We start from the raw sequence: 17130 nt of genomic DNA on the forward strand, positions 1-17130 counted from the left end.
GACAGTTTCCTTTTTCAGCCACTGAAAAATACTGTGACACTTCCTCCACCCTCCATGGTTTCTGATAAGAAATCTGCTGTCATTTGTAATAATCTTCCCACTAGTTAAGTATCTTTTGCTGAATACAAAATTTCTTCTTTGTCATTAGTTTTCAGAAGTCTGACCATTGTGCATCATGGCGTCAGTATCTTTGGGTTTATTCTCTTTGTGGTTCACTTCACTTCTTATAGGTTTGTCTCTTTGTAGGTTCATGGCTTGCCAAATTTGTGGAATTTTCAGCCCCCTTTCTCCTCTCCCTCAGCAATTTCAATGATCCAAATGTTAGAACTTTAAAAACATTTTTTAAATTAAACTTATTGAGGTGACATTGGTTAGTAAGATTATATATAGGTTTTATGTGTACATTTCTATGATACACTTTTTTCACTGTTATTCACACTGTATAATTTCTACTGTTCTCTCTTCAAGTTCTCCGATTCTTTACTTGGTATCCTTCATTCTGCTGTTGAACTCACTCATTGAAATTTTTATCTACTGTTATTTTTTGTTGGTTCTACTTTATATCTTCTATGTGTCTGCTAAGACTTTCTATTTTTTTCTGAGACTTTCTAACAAATTTTTCATGTTTCAAATGTTTGTAGTTACTCACTGAAACATATTTATGATGATTCCTTTAAATCCATGTCAGATAATTTTAACAACTGTTACATCAGTGTTGGAATCTGTTTATTGTGTTTATTGTTTCAACAGAAACCTGGACATTTTGGGTATTATTTTACAATGTTCCATATCTTACTTAAGTCTTCGATTTTGGCAGGGCTCATTTGTCATTGTTCTAGTGGGATTAGTGAGATATTGCCTCCTTTCTGCCAGATGGAGGTAAAAATGTAGGTTTTCCACTTGACCTTTAAAGACACAGAGATTGTGGGGGCATGGGTCCTCATTACTGTTGGATGGAAATGGGAGTTCTGGTACCCTACCAGGCCTCCACTGATAACACCATGGCTGAGCAGGGAAGGCTTGTCATTTCAGTGTTAAAGATTCAAACTCACTACCTGGACTTTTCTGACACCACCCCAGCAGGGAGTGGATAGGGTTGCTTGTTGAGTTCAGTAGAAAAACTAGACTCCCTACATGGTTTCCAATGACACTGCCTGGGGAGGTGGGGGGAAGATTTGTTATTTCTCAATGGATACAAAAGTCTCTCCATTGGATTTTCTCTGACACCACCGCATCAGATGGCTGAAAATCTAGGCTTTTCATTTAGCATTTGCCGGTGAGAGTGGCGTTACATTTTTTATGCTGTGTTTGGCTGACTCGAGCAGTGATTAAGTAATTATGTAAGTTTTCTGACTTGCTAACCTGACCCTTTTCTGGTCCACTGGCTAAAGAGAGAGGCTTTTCTTGTCTGTGCTGGTTGGTGTTTCCAGATTGCTGGTTTCTCCAGCACACAGTCTGGGATAGATGCTGTGAAAACAAAATCCATAGTACTTGTTTCTATGTCATTTCTTGGGACCCAAGTCCTCTAGCTGGTCTGCTTTCTCTTTACCATTCAGAATCTTTTTTACATTTGTCTTATAATTAATGTCAAGGCTTTTTTAGCTGTACTTTGTAGGGGAAATAGGGGAAAAGTACTTTTACTCCATTTTTTCAGAAGCAAGATTATAGCAGTCCATTATCTGTGGTTTCATTTTCCATGGTTTCATTTTCCACAGTTTCAGTTACCTGCAGTCAACTAAGTCCAGAAATATTAAGTGGAGAATTCCAGAAATAAACAATTCCTAAGTTTTCAACTGTACACAATTCTGAGCAATGTGATAAAATCTCACACTGTACTGCCTTGGATGTGAATCATCCCTTTGTCCAGCATACCGATGCTGTCTGTATAGGCTCCCCATCCTGGTTATCAAATAGTCATGGTATCACAGTGCTCATGGTTTTACTTAATAACGGCCCCAAAGCTCAAGAGATGTGATGGTGGCAATTCAGATATGTCCAAGGAAAGCCATAAAGTGGTTCCTTTAAGTGAAAAGGGATGTATGTAAAAGAAAAAAGCATAGTATATTGGGTGTTTCAGGGATCCACTAGGGGTTTTGAAACGTATTCCTAGCAGACAAGGGAGGACTACTGTATTCCAATGTTATAATTAAGATCTCTTTTCTACCTTGAATTGGAAAGCTGAATAACTTGAATCTACTAGCACACTTGAATTTTATCGGTTTCAGAAATGGAATAAAAAGTAGAGAATATGCAAAAAGGACTTCTTACTTATTATCAAATATATATTTCTTAAATACATATTATCAAATAAGTAGTGCTAGGCTGAGTACACAATGACTAATGGCAGATTGGTAAAATATTATCTAAATCTTCTCAGATAACTATATGTATATCCAAAGCTACAAATGAGAAAAGAAAGCAACAAAACCCTACCACTAACACTATAAACCATCAAAAAGATTGAATCTAAAAGGTCAAAGGAAATAATCAATGAGCGGAAGATGACACCAAGTGTATGTCTTTTCAAAGGACCTTCATTCATGTGGTAGAAAGACTTTTACAAGTTAACCAAAGGGAATGAAAATGTATTACATATTTGCAAACAAACATCTGTATCAAGAAATGTTTATGCTGTATTTCCCTGATAATAAAAACATGTTAGATGACAATGGAAAACACACATAATTTTTAAATCAATATTATTTCCCATTTGTTCACATGAAATTGTTAATCAGTCCTTTTGAAATTGTATTCTTTCCTCTTTCCTATTTGTCTTTTTTGGTTGCAGCTGCAGATTCAATTTCTGATCTTGATTCTTTTGCTCCTGTGTCACTGATTTGCAAATATCACAACTGAAATGAAATTTTTGTGCTAAAATTTCAAGTGTTCTACAATAAAATTACAGAAGAGACTAAAGTATAATCTAATCTACATTACTGGAACCTGCAACTCCTACGTGGAGCTCTCATCATAATTCTTTATATTTCAACCTATAAAGTTCAAACGTAATTTTCTTATGAAATGAAACAATCTGAAAAAGGGGGGGGGAAACTCTTAAAAAGGAACATGTTTCATTAGAAAACAAAAATTACCTCTTCATCCAATTCTTTCATTATCTTGTCTAGTTTAATGTTTGAAGTTCTGTAAAAACAAAAGCATTATAGATTAGAAATATGTTTATTTTTTATTGACCATGGGTGGAACCCCACACTTCTTTCTGTTCGATTTAACTAAGATTTCACAACATTTTTTGTGCTGTGGATCTCTTTGGCAGTTTGATGAAGCCTACTGCCTTTTCTCAGAATAATATTTTTAGAAGCATAAAATAAAATCATAGGATTAAAAAAAGCAAAGATTATACTTAAATATAGTCATAAACTTAAAAGAATGTGTGATTTAGTAATGTGTGTGCTTTTTTGTTAATTTATTAAATCACAAGATCTAATGGCAATAATTTCAAAGTAGCAGTGAGCACAAATCATATTTAGAGATAACTATTATAATAAAATATAATTTCTATTGGTGATAAAAAATTCAGTTATTGCAAATTATTGCCTATGCTCATAATGAAAGGAAATGCTGAATTTCACTTGTAAGTTAGAGAAAATATTATCACCTTCTCATTTAAGTTTAAAGACCTCAAATATCATTCATGGACCCTTTATGGATTCCAGGTTAAGGACCCCTAATGTCACTTATGCAATACTTGCTACTAAATAAAAATTAGTCATTTAACTTTTAGTACAAGATTAAATAAACAAAGTGAAAGGTGGCATATATATATATATATATATAGATAGATAGATAGATAGATATGCCTTTGAATATACCCACTAGCAACTTGTGCAACTTAAGATAAACTGAAAGTGTATGATCTTCATCACAATTTATTTTCTTTGTCCCTGAACAGAATTCTGAGCTTCAAATTTATATATACAACCGTTTCCATGGATATCTCATCAAATACTATATTCTGCATTTCCAGAACTACACTTATTCCCTCTGCTCCATACCCCTACCCACAATACTAATCTGCTTCTTCTCCAAGTGTCCCTTAGTGAAGGATACCACCCGGGAATCATCCTCGACTCATCTTCTTCCCTCATTCCCATATAATCGAATTAATAAATGTCAAGTGCTGCCAACTAACGAGACTTCTTTTTAAAAAGCAAATTTGATCAGATTTTTACTTCTATTTCTAAGAGTTTTTCTTTTAAACTTATTAGAGTTTAATAACTTTCAATGTTTTCCCATCAACCTTAGGGATAAAAATTACAAATTTCTTAGCTTGTCAAAAACAAAGTTATCCAAATTCTAGATTCTGTTGATCTTCCCAGACTCATCTTAGCCACCCGCATCCCTCCTCCCCCATTTTCATGTGATTACTGGCCACTTTGGCCATTCTTATTTTCTTCGTCAAAAAGATCCCTACCACCACCACCACCACCACCACTACTTTTGTCATTTACCTTTTGATTATAGTATTTTTTAGATGTAGCAACTTCTCAACGCATATGCAATAGCATCTATTTATTTCCTTCCCTTATTTCTGTATTTTATACTTAGAAATCCATTGCAAATCCTAGCATCAGTTAATTATTTACTTTTAATCAAATGCTGTTCTAAAGAGAGATCTGCATTATATGCTTAACTACTTAATCTATCAGGAATGGTATGCAGTGAGAATTTTACTTGTTTTCTTTTACCCTGATCACAAAATTGCCAGTTTTCCATATTCCATTTGTTGCATACTTTATTTCTATATTACCTCTGTATTTCATTTATTCAATATATCCACTAAAAATGTAATTATAAAAAGTTCTAAGTAATAATAACTCATCATTATGCTACGTTATTTAAAATAATCTATTTTTTCATAAATATATACTCTTATTAAATTTAGATTCATGGAAAAAAATCTGATTACTGCCCTAAAAAGATCATAGTGGAAAACAGAATGTCTGTATCTGAAACTTAGTGAATTTTAATCTTCAACAATATTTACATTTTAGAAAGCATCTTATGTAATGCAAACTAATCTGCTCTTTCAGCTATCTAATTAAAATAGGAGAGAAAAGCAATAAATCGGGTACAAAATGAATCAACACCATATAGTTTTTTAATAAAGACCTTAGGGGAACAAATGCATTTTATATTCTGAGGAAAACACCTCTATAACTAATGCCAACATACATGTTACTTTCCAATTCTAAGCAAAACATTCTTCATTGACTGTGTATCAGTAGTAACCTTTATATCCCCATCTTACTTCTGCTTATTTTCCAGTGTTTACAGAGTGCAAGCTTTAAATAAGCTTTGCTGTACAACTTTTAATGTAAAAAACATAATTATTCTCTTACCTGCACTTCTGCTCCATTTCATCTTTTAACTGCATTTCATTATGTAGCTGTTCTTCCAGCTTATAAATTGTTTTTTGCAAACTTTCCTGCTTTAATTGAAAACAAAACTCATTCTACTAAGAATATTCATAGAGAATTTAAAAATCGTTAAGTTTATGTTACCATTTTACACAGTTTATGTGGGAATTGTTTGATTCAATCTTACCATTTTCCTTTCTATCTGACATTTTATTATTAATTTAACAAGTATTTCCCCCCAACACCTACACATACGTCAGGCACCATGGGGGGAATAGTAATACAAAAATAAAAAAAGATTTGGTAACTGTTCTTATTAAGCTAACAGTTAAATAGTGAAGCATGGGAGAATGAGAGTATGGAAAGAACCTATAGTCACCCATAGACATATACACAAAAATTACAATATAATGTAGTAAGTGATAATAAAATACATGTAAAATGTTATGAATGTAAGAAGTCACATCCAATTCTCTCAGGAAGATGTAAAGTTTGAGATGAAACCTACAAGATTAATCATACTTACCAAGCGGAAAAGATGGTAGTAGGAAGGCATTTGAGCCTTGCCAAAGTAGAGGCAGAAGAAAACATGATATATTTGGGAGACTGAAAGAAACTAACTACAGGCAGAACACATAGTACAACAGGGAGAACAAATAACATTAACACCTGAAAGGTGAGCAAGACCATGATCTTTGTATGCAAGAAGGAGTGGAGGGCTTAGATATATAAGCATTTTAAAAAGAAAAATGACATAGTACTGACATTTTAGAAACATCATTTCAGTAATAAGGTGAATAGATTAGAGGGTAGAAAAATTCTAGACAAAGCAACCACTTAATAAGCTATTGAAACAGTTTAGGCAAAAGAGTATAGAGGTCTGATACAAGGCAGAGGCTAGAGGAATGAGGGGAGGAAGTACGTAACCGTGCAAATTAGAAGGCAGAATTTATAACCTAACAACTGATTAGAAATAAGAACAGAGTACCATTACAAATGCAAGTAACAATAAGAACTGCTGGGAAGGGGATGGAGAGAGAAGAACTGAGTTTAGGTTTAGCATAGGTTGAGGTGCCTGAGAGATGTGTACGAAGAGAAGCCCAGTTAGAGAGAAAAAGGAGATTCAGGTATGGAGCTCAGAGGAAAAAGCTGGATATATATGAGATTACCTACAGAACATGAACAGAGAGCCAAGATCGGAACCATCCTGAGAAACATTTAGTAATTAAAGGGGGAGAGAGGGAAGAAGGAAAAAGGATGTGAGGAGGGGAGAAGAGAATCTGCAAAGTGGACTGAAAATAAAATCCAAAGAGGCAGAAAGAAAAAAAAAACTAAGAATGAGAACAGGAAAAAGTTATAAACACTTCTAAGGAGAAGAAATTAGTGACAAATGCAGCAAAACAGAAAATTAAGTTATGGAATGAAAATTATTCATTGTATTGGGCAATCACAAAGTTGTTCACTAGCTTCTCTGCTAGAAGGCTTTCAAGGAAGAGTTAAAAATTAAATTAGCTGACTTTTATATTTACTTCTGGGTGAACAGAAATACTAGGCATGCCAATGTTTTCTTCTTCCCCTGTGATCTTACCAGACCAAAAGATAAAAAGGCAACAGCCAATGAAAGAAAGTTATGGCAATCACCAACAAAAGAGATCAGCCCCCTAAAACATGATTCCACTGAATATTTTTTGAAGTCCTGATGTACTATTGATCCTACAGATAAGTAACACACCGAGAAATAGGTTGCAAGACCTCCTATTGTCACCTTCCATAGGTCAAAGGTGATTAAATGTTAAAGACTTTTGAGCTCTTGTTAGCTATATAACTTGGCAAATAACTCTACTAGAAAGAGAATTTAAGAGAAAAAGACCCAGTTAACAGGTACTCACATAGTTCACTTCTCTTTTTCCCCCTTCCCTTATCACATGTTCTCTTACACTTAAAAGTTAAAATATCAAGGAGAAAGAGAAGAATTATATCAAGCTTCTAAAAAATGACTGTTATTTACCTCCTCAGTTACAATTATGTCAATTATAGTAAAGAGTTTAAAAATTATCTAAGAATGGCCAGATAATTATTTCTGATATTTGTAAGAAAGATTTGGATTACCCAAAAGGACATTTTCAAAACTAAGCAAGCAAGATTTTTACTTTAACCTCTATCTCCTGAATCTATATGAAAACAGAAAGGACTCATGTCTCTAATATTTACTTCCACTAATTTTCAGTGGACAAACCAGTAGTCACTCTCCATTTGCTCCCTTCTCCCTTTCCTCATTGAAGATCCATCAGACTGTCAGACTGGATGACCTGCATTCTGTTGCCCTATAATTTTAAGGTTGTTTTCAGCCTACAGGGAAGAGCAGTAGGAAATCAGAAAGTGGGAAAAATGAAGTTCTGTTCACTCTCCCCACACTCCTCTTGAATTACTGTGGTTCTAGTAGTGTTCTATCTTCTATGCTCCTCTTTTATGATTTTATGTTTGCGAAGAGCTGTAGCAACAAGATTTGCCTCTCCTAGTTCCTTCAGACTAGGGGCAATGACTTCTCCTTGTTAATCATTGGGTGCTTTAGCATCCTTTATTTATTGCTTCCCTTGATCCTGCTCCTACCACTGTTAATAATCTCTTCATTAAACTGTCTTCATTTAATGAATAAACAAAATGTAATTTATACATTTAATAGAATATATTTGGCCTCAAAAAGGAATAAAACTGATACATGCTACAAAGATGAACCTTGAGGACATTATATTAAGTGAAATAAACCAATCACAAAAAGTAAAAAATTATGTGAGTCCACTTATATGAGGTACCTAAGGTAGTCAAATTTGGAGAGATAGAAAGTAGAATAATGGTTACTAGGAAGATGGGGGAGGGAGAAATGGGGAGTTTAATGGATATAAAGTTTTAGTCTCGATGAAGAAAAGGTTCTGGACATGGATGGTGGTTAATAGTTGCTTAACAATGTGAAGGTGCTTAATGCTTATTTATAAACTGGTTAAAATGGTAAATTTTGTGTTAAGCATATTTTATCACATATACAGAACTCTCCTCATTTAAATCTTTCGAATGTGTCATCTATTTTCCTGTCAAGACCCTTACTGATACACTGATGTATCATAAATTCCTAATCCCAAGGGATTAGAAAGACCAAACTGCCCATCTGTGTAGCAATTTACAGTTTATCATCTGCCCTCACATGTAATATCCCATTTGATATTTAGGCAAGAAATCAAACTAGAGAACAGACAGTAGGTAAAAAGTACTATAAAAATCTATAAAAATTTAAGTTCACCACAAGAAGGAACTTTTACCTTTTGTGTCAGCATAGACCTGGATATTATTGTGCTAAGTGAAATATGCCAGTCAGAGAAAGACAAATACCACATGATCTCACTTATATGTGGAATCTAATTAACAAAATAGAAACAGAGGCATGGATACATGGAACAGACTGACAACTGTTAGAGGGGAGGGAGGAGGAGTCACTGAATGAAGAAAGGGAAAAGGATAAGACAAAGAACATATATGCATGACCCATGGACACAGACAACAGTGTGGTGATGGTCGGAGGGAACGGGGTTGGGGACTGGGTGGAGGTGGGCTAAGGAGGGGAAAATGGGGACATCTGTAATAGTGTCACTAATAAAAATAAATGGAAAAATTTTAAGTTCACCATTTTGACAGTTGCTAGATGGGAAGGGGTTGAGAGGATGGGTGAAAAAAGTGAAGGGATTAAGAATTATAAACTGGTTACAGAATAGGCACGGCATAGGGAATACAGTCAATAATATTCTAATAACTGTATGGTGTCAGATGGGTATGAGATTTATCAGGATAAATCTCTTTCATAAATATCACTTAATAAGTTATATAATATCTAACCACTGGGGTGTACACCTAAAACTAATATAACACTGTATGTCAACTGATATTAAAAAATTAAAAACTGATTAAAAGGCAAAATAAAAAGAAATTTAAGTTCACTACATATTCAGAAGCAATATAACTTTACTTAATATCATGCATGCAAAATACATTATCCACAAGATAACTTTTTTAAAAAGAGTAAGAAAATGCCTACCAAGCTTTTATCTGTGTTGGAACTAGTTCTGTTATCATTAGGATTTGCTGAAGATAAGTATCTGAAAGGAAAAAAGATGTTACAAGTAAAACATAAAACTGTCTAATGTCCAATAACAATGAATAACAAATACTACATGTTTATTTTTTATTCAGTATTGTACTTGCTCTGCTTTCAAAAATGGAGTACACGTAAGGTTGCTGTTGCCATGCTGCCCCTGCTACTTCTACCTTGCTATAACTATTACACTATTATTACTACATCTACTATTGCCACTACTATAGCCCCAGCCTTGGTTAACCAGAACTCTCTCAAAAAGACACCAAATAACGACAGTATACTTTACAGCTATTGTGGGGCAGTTGTTACTGTACTAGATATTAATAGTGAAAGACAGAAGATAATCAAATGTCCTTTAACTACCATTAAATATATATAACAATGTTCTAAAAGAAACAGTAGGAAAATATATCACTTCCTATGTTTTCCTTGGAAAATTATTCAGATCAGCTAGAGAATAAAATAATCAAGAGACAACAGCAGCTATGTAGTAGATTGGTAGAGAAAAGGTCCCATGTGACAAATGACAAACTTTAGATGTACTACAATTTAATTCCACTGACTACTACGTAATTCATAAATTCAGTGCAAAATTCTACATTATGTAATATAAATAAAAATATATAGCAATGCCAGTAGAATCTGAATTAGGTAAGAGATTATACTGTTTGATCTATAAGATACCTTCTAAATTTAACATGCTATATAACTGAAGTTGATATTTAGCCTTCTACAAAGTTGACAAGTTTTCCTGAGTGCAGCACTGGGAATGTAAGAACACCAAGGGTACCCATCCATTTGCTCTTCTACTTCTTTTTTTTTTCTTTCAAGGTTCTTTTCCATATTGTTGTTTTTATATAAAATCTGGTAATTCAGGTAACTTTTTTAAATGAAAGAGGTGTTAGATTATTAGTAATGTAGTGAAAAAGTTTAAGGCTATTTTTAAAATAATTTTTAATTCAGCTATACTTCAGCAATAAAGATCTCTGCCCTTGGTAATCAAAAATATGTTTAGATTTCAGGAGTAACAATTTCAGAAGTTTTCTATTTTACACCAGTAATTCAAAATTATACTTATTCCTGTATTGTATAGTCCTATAATATTAGATATATTACAATATGGCTAATCAATACTTTTCTGATTTTTTCTTTATTAAGAGTAGCTGTCCCCTTGACCATTCACATAATCTAAATGCATTTACTAAACAATAGTATATTACTCAATAAAGTAGTGGTGCTTAAAAACACAGTTCAATTTCTACTTTTAAGAACCAGAAAGTTAGTTTGAGATATGCAACATATGAAGAATACAAGAGAAAAACCAGAGAACATAATCAAGTGCATGACAACATAGTACAAATAGTATAATGTTTATCTAATTCAAATTAGCTTTGTATAGATGACCTTGAATAAAGTAATTAACTGCAATTATCTACAGAAAATCCAAAAAACATTGAGGGTTGTTTATATCAACATGTCAAGTGTTTCAAAAACCAAGCCAGAGAATAATTGATAAAAATTTTTTCAAAAGGGGGATGTTTCAGCAAAAACTGCTTTAAGGCTTCTCTGTGTATTTATTTCAATATAAAATAGCTATAATATTATACTCATGGAGTGTTAGGAGGAAAAAGAATTAAAATATGGGACTTTTCTAAGGGTCAAAACTCAAATTACCTACCTGACTGGGGATACAACAAAAAGTATCCAATACTGTCTTACATTTAGGTTACAATACAAATGCATGAGCCAGGACTAAATTGCCTTCGTGTTTTCTAAACTTGACCTGAATTCGCTCTTATTAAAAAGTTATGACTAAAATGACAAAAGGCTTCACTTTATAATAAGGTTAACTTATAATAACCACAAACTTAACAATTACTCAAAGCAATTAAAATATCTAATGCCACTCTGATGGACTATAATTTAATTAAAAGTATATACTTTAAACATAAATTTAATAAGTAGATTTGACATACCCAGTAAATGTTGCCATATGGCTCACTATATATTGGTACAGCACTTTGTTTAGATTTCTATTGTGTAGTTCTTTCCAACCTATATTATATAATTTATCCATATTCTTGCTAGGATATGAACATCTCAAGAGAAGGTACTATAACTTACTCATTCTTTCCCTGTACCTAGGTGCTTAGTATATACCTCACAAAGAGTAAGATGTCAAATATGCTTGTTGAATGAATGAATAAATAAATGCTCAGCCAAGGAAAATAATATTAAATGTTTAACCTATATCTGAAGTGCACATGAAAACACTAAAGCTAACATTAGCTCATACTATTAATAACAGTTAATACTGACTGCTTATTCCATGTAAAGTATTGTTCTAAGTATATTACTGTTTTGATTTACTTAACCCTTACAACAACCCTATGAAACTAGTATTATCACTATCATCATAATCATCTTCACTATTTTTGAGGAAATAGAGGCATAAAAGGTCAAAGTTATTTGCCTAATTTAAGGCCACAACGTCTTACATGTTGTAAGACATGGTGAATTCATTTAGCAGTTTTGGGGAGGGATCATAATTTTTGAAGAACTAAAAATTATAGGCCTTTGGTATTATCAATACAGTTAGGATAATACTAGACAACTGTATGTTGTTCCCAAATGTATTTTATAAAGCCAGAACTCTTTGGATAACAAGATTATCCAAAATACTAGTATTAACAGAATCTTTTAACCTATTAATTGCTATAACTTTAAGTAATATAGTGTATCAAAAACAAAGAATTTCTGAAAACTGATATCCTGAACGTGGATGAGTCTGAAAGAAATTAAATATATAATACTAGAAGTATCACACATTGCTGAAAAATGGAATATTAAAATATCTCTTTTTATACCATTAAAATCTACCTTAAAGCTCTTAAAATGATTTTTAGATGTCCCTAAGAAAACAATAGGACTACACAATTAGTACCTGTCCCTAAAATCATACTTACCTACGGTTGCTATAATAAGTAAATCCTACAAAAGGGAGTTGATTGCCAACAAAAGCTTTAGGTATAGGGAATGTTTCCTCATCTCCTTTATCTTCTTCCAAGTCATCAAAGTTACTGGTATCAATGTCACTACTTAAATCAGGTACAACTGGTGCTACAGCTAAAAATAAAAACAAAATTAATAGTTCACTTCAAATTTAATGTAAAAATCAAGTGAAACAAAGATTCTAAACCAACTACTAATGGTTTCTTACAAACAAGTAACTTGCAAATCACAAATTCCAAATGGGGTGAGTCATATTATAGTATGCTTTATTAGGATAATTAATCAATTGATATTGATCATGTATAATTCTGTAAAACAATGATCTTACTTCAAAATCATTTATTATTACGATTTGTATCTCACATTTAATCTGCATATTACAAGGCAAGTATTACTAAGGTTTGTTTTAGAATACCACAGCATAAAATATGCAAAAGCAGTTAGGACTACAAAACACTTTTCAGAAATTATAGCATAACGAATTGTAACCGAAGTCAATTAGTTTCAAATAGAGTATTGTGTTTGTTAATATGCTCTATAGTGAACTAGGAATCAAGGTTGCTTTTTAGTAATCCTGGAATACTGGAACCCTGGAGTCCTGGAATAATTTGGTGCTGAAATATTTTTACTCAATCTAAAATCTAGATGATTGGTATCCTCCCCCCTCACTCACTATGTATAAGATTAAGTTATAAGAAGCAGAGTATTTTGAACTATATTTTCAGACTAGCTACCTTTCCTGAATCAAGTGATTAAGGAACAACGCAGTGAGGTATTTATGAAATGACTGTAAGGAAAAAGGGAAACTGGACAGTGTGGCTCAGTTGGCTGGGCATCATCCCCAAAACTGAAAGATTGCATGTACGGTCCTCAGTCAGGCATGTATGAAAGGCAACCAATCAGTGTTTCTCTCTCATATTGATGTTCTTCTCTCACATCAATGATTCTGTCCCTCTCTCTCTCCCTCCTTTCCCCCCTCTCTAAAAGCAATAAGTATATCCTTAGGTGAGGAATGAATGAATGAATGAATGAATGAATATATAAAATTTTAAAAATATATGCATACAGAATCTTTAAGAGTTATAAACTTGAAGGTGGGCAAGGCTTATACATACTTAATAATATAAAGCCATACATGACAATGCTTAAATCTTCATTACACAAAAAAATACTATATGAAACTAATGCTACTACTATCTTCCTTCGAGCTTGTTATAGAGAGTGAATTCTAAAAGTAAGTTTTTACCTACTACCAACATCATGCTCAATGGGCAAAAAATAAAAGCATTTCCCTTAAGATCAGGAGCAAGACAAGGGTACCGCTTTAATCACTCTTATTCAATATAGTAATGGAAGTTCTGGCCACAGCGATTAGACAAAAAAGGAATAAAAGGCATAAAAAATATAAAAGGAATTAGAACTAGACTGGTACATGCAAAAAAAGGAGACTAGACTAGACCCTCAACTTATACCATAAACCAGAATAAACCCAAACTGAAAAGGAGCAAGTAAAACTGTCATTATTCGCAGATGACATGATAGTGTACATAGAAAACCCAATAAGCTCCACCAAAAAAACTACTCGACCTAAAAAGTGAATTTGGCAAAGTAATGGGATGCGAAGTATTATTCAGAAATCAAAGGCATTCTTGTACACCAACAATGAATTATTAGAAATATAAACTAAAAAAAAATCCCATTTACTATAGCAACAAGAAAAATAAAGTACCTAAGAATAAATTTAACCAAGGAGGTAAAAGATCTGTACTTGGAAGACTACAGAACACTGAAGAAAAAAATTGAGGGAAATACAAATAAATGGAAGCACATACCATGTTCATGGAGTGGAAGAATTAACACCATTAAAATGTCCATACTACCCAAAGCAATCTATAGATTCAATGCAATTCCTATTAAAATACCAATGGCATCTTTCACAGGTCTAGAACAAATATTTCAAAAATTTATATGGAACCAAAAAAGGACCTCAAATAGCCTCAGCAACCTTGAAAAAGAAGAACAAAGCTGGAGGAATCACAATACCTGATATTAAACTATACTGCAAGGTCACTGTAATCAAGACAGCCTGCTACCGGCGTAAGAACAGATGCATATATCAAAGGAACAGAATAGAGAGCCCAGAAATACATCCATGTACCTATGATCAATTAGTATTCAACAAAGGGGGCACAAGCATACAATGGAGTAAAAACAGTCTGTTCAATAAGTGGTATTGGGAGAACTAGACTGGTACATGCAAAAAAGTGAGACTAGACCCTCAACTTACACCATAAACCAGAATAAACTCAAAATGGATAAAGGACTTAAATATAAGTTGTGATACCATAAAAGTCCTAGAGGAAAACATAGGCAGTAAAATTTCAGATCTCATGTAGCAATATTTTTGCTGATATATCTGCTAGGGCAAGAGAAATACAGAAACAAAGTGAACTACATCGAATTAAAAAGTTTCTGGATGGCTAAAGAAACCATCATCAAAATGAAAAGGAAACTCACTGTAGAGAACATATTTGCCAATGATACACCTGACAAGGGTTTAATCTCCAAAATATAGAAAAACCTCATACAACTCAACACCAGGAAGATAAACAATTCAGTTAAAAAATAGGCAGAGACTCTTCTGGCAAGATGGAGGCATAAGTGGACACACCGTACCTCCACGCACAACCAAGACTGGAACAACAACAATTTAGAGGGAGAATGGCACCCAGAACTGACAGAGAATTTATCTGCATGGAAGTCAGACAGCCAAGAAGTTGAAGTAGACCCATTCATTCAGACCAGTAGGAGGGGCAGAGAGGAGCAGCTGGGTGTGCAGAGAACAGGGAGAATTGGGTGCATAAGGCAACTGGGAGCACATAAGGCATCTGGGGCGCGCAAGATCGCAGCGGGTGGACCCTGAGTACGCAAGTGGCGGCTGGCAGACCCGTGAGGCAGCGATTGTGGACCAGGGCAGAGCTCACAACCCAGGATCCCAGAGAAGGGACTGAGGTCCCAGGAGAATGGAGTTACTGCCACTGTTCCCTCCCACCCCCATCCCCACCCCCGCATACAACGTCACAATCTAGTGACTGGGGTACCCAGCCCTGGTGAACACCTAAGGCTCCGCCCCTCACCGTAACAGGAGCGACCAGAACAAAAGAGAGAGAGAGAGAGAGAGAGAGAGAGAGAGAGAGAGAGAGAGAGAGAGAGAGAGAGAGAGAGAGATGTCTCAAACAGAAGAACAGATCAATGCCCCAGGACTCATCCTTTTGAGTGACCAAGAGATAGCCAATCTATCAGATGCACAATTCAAAACACTGGTGACCAGGAAGCTCATAGAATTGGTTGATTTTGGGAGCAAATTAGATGAAAAAAATGCAGGTTACCATAAAAGAGATGAAGGAAGATGCACGGAGAACCAATAGTGATGGGAAGGAAACTGGGACTCAAAATGATCGAGTGAACCAGAAGGAAGAAAAAAACAACCAATCAGGGAAGAATGGAGAAATAAGAATTCAAAAAAATAAGGAGAAGCTTAGGAACCTCCAGGACATCTTTAAACGTTCCAACCTCCGAATTATAGGGGTACCAGAAAGGGAAGAGGAAAAGCAACAGATTGAACATGTATTTGAATAAATAATAAAGGAGAACTTCCCCATTCTGGCAAAGGAAATAGACTTCCAGGAAGTCCAGGAAGCTCAGAGAGCCCCAAAGAAGTTGGACCCAAGAAGAAACACACCAAGGCACATCATAATTACATTAGCCAAGGTAAAAATGAAGGAGAGAATCCTAGAAGCAGCAAGAGATAAGGGGACAGTAACCTACAAAGGAGTTCCCATCAGACTGTCAGCTGATTTCTCAAAAGAGACCTTGCAGGCAAGAAGGGGCTGGAAAGAAGTATTCCAAGTCATGAAAGACAAGGACTTACATCCCAGATTACTCTATCCAGCAAAGCTTTCATTTAGAATGGAAGGGCAGATAAAGTGCTTCTCAGGTAAGGTCAAGTTAAAGGAGTTCATCATCACCAAGCCCTTATTTTATGAAATGTTAAAGGGACTTATCTAAGAAAAGAAGATAAAGAAAAAACATGTATAGTAAAAGGACAGCAAACTCACAATTAACGACCACACCTAAAGCAAAACCAAAAGAAACTAAGCAAACAACTAGAACAGGAACAGAACCACAGAAATGGAGATCACATGGAGGGTTAGCAACAGGGGAGTGGGAGGAGGAGAGAGGGGCAAAAGGTACAGAGAATAAGTAGCATAGATTGTAAGTTAAAAATAGATAGGGGGAGGGTAAGAATAGTATGGGAAATGTAGAAGCTAAAGAACTTACAAGTATGACACATGGACATGACTAAAGGGGGGATATGGGTGGGAGAGGGTATACAGGGTGGAGGGGAGTGAAGGGGGGAAAATGGGACAACTGTAATAGCATAATCAATAAAATATATTTTTAAAAAAATGGGCAAAGGACCCGAACAGACACTTCTTCAAGGAAGACATATAGATGACCCATAAACACATGGAAAAAAATGCTAACACCACTAGCCATCAGAGAGATACAAATTAAAACCGCAGTTGGTCCGAA

General features: G+C 34.4%; 1 protein-coding gene across 2 annotated transcripts in view; it reads right to left on the reverse strand.

The window, feature by feature from the left end:
• Positions 1-17130, reverse strand: part of ROCK1 (Rho associated coiled-coil containing protein kinase 1) — a 153772-nt gene that overhangs the window by 65239 nt on the left and 71403 nt on the right. The window contains exons 10-13 of one of the 2 annotated variants that reach the window (XM_045849708.1): positions 12489-12648; positions 9463-9523; positions 5361-5446; positions 3093-3141 (exon numbers count right to left, since the gene is read on the reverse strand). In XM_045849708.1, coding sequence (XP_045705664.1) covers positions 3093-3141; positions 5361-5446; positions 9463-9523; positions 12489-12648 — 356 coding nt within the window. Of the gene's footprint in view, positions 1-3092; positions 3142-5360; positions 5450-9462; positions 9524-12488; positions 12649-17130 lie in introns of both variants that reach the window. The other variant, XM_045849707.1, reaches the window with a different exon arrangement.

Source organism: Phyllostomus hastatus, unplaced genomic scaffold (assembly GCF_019186645.2).
Source record: "Phyllostomus hastatus isolate PE091 unplaced genomic scaffold, TTU_PhHast_1.1 phas_contig_80, whole genome shotgun sequence".
NCBI classification, from domain to species: domain Eukaryota; kingdom Metazoa; phylum Chordata; class Mammalia; order Chiroptera; family Phyllostomidae; genus Phyllostomus; species Phyllostomus hastatus.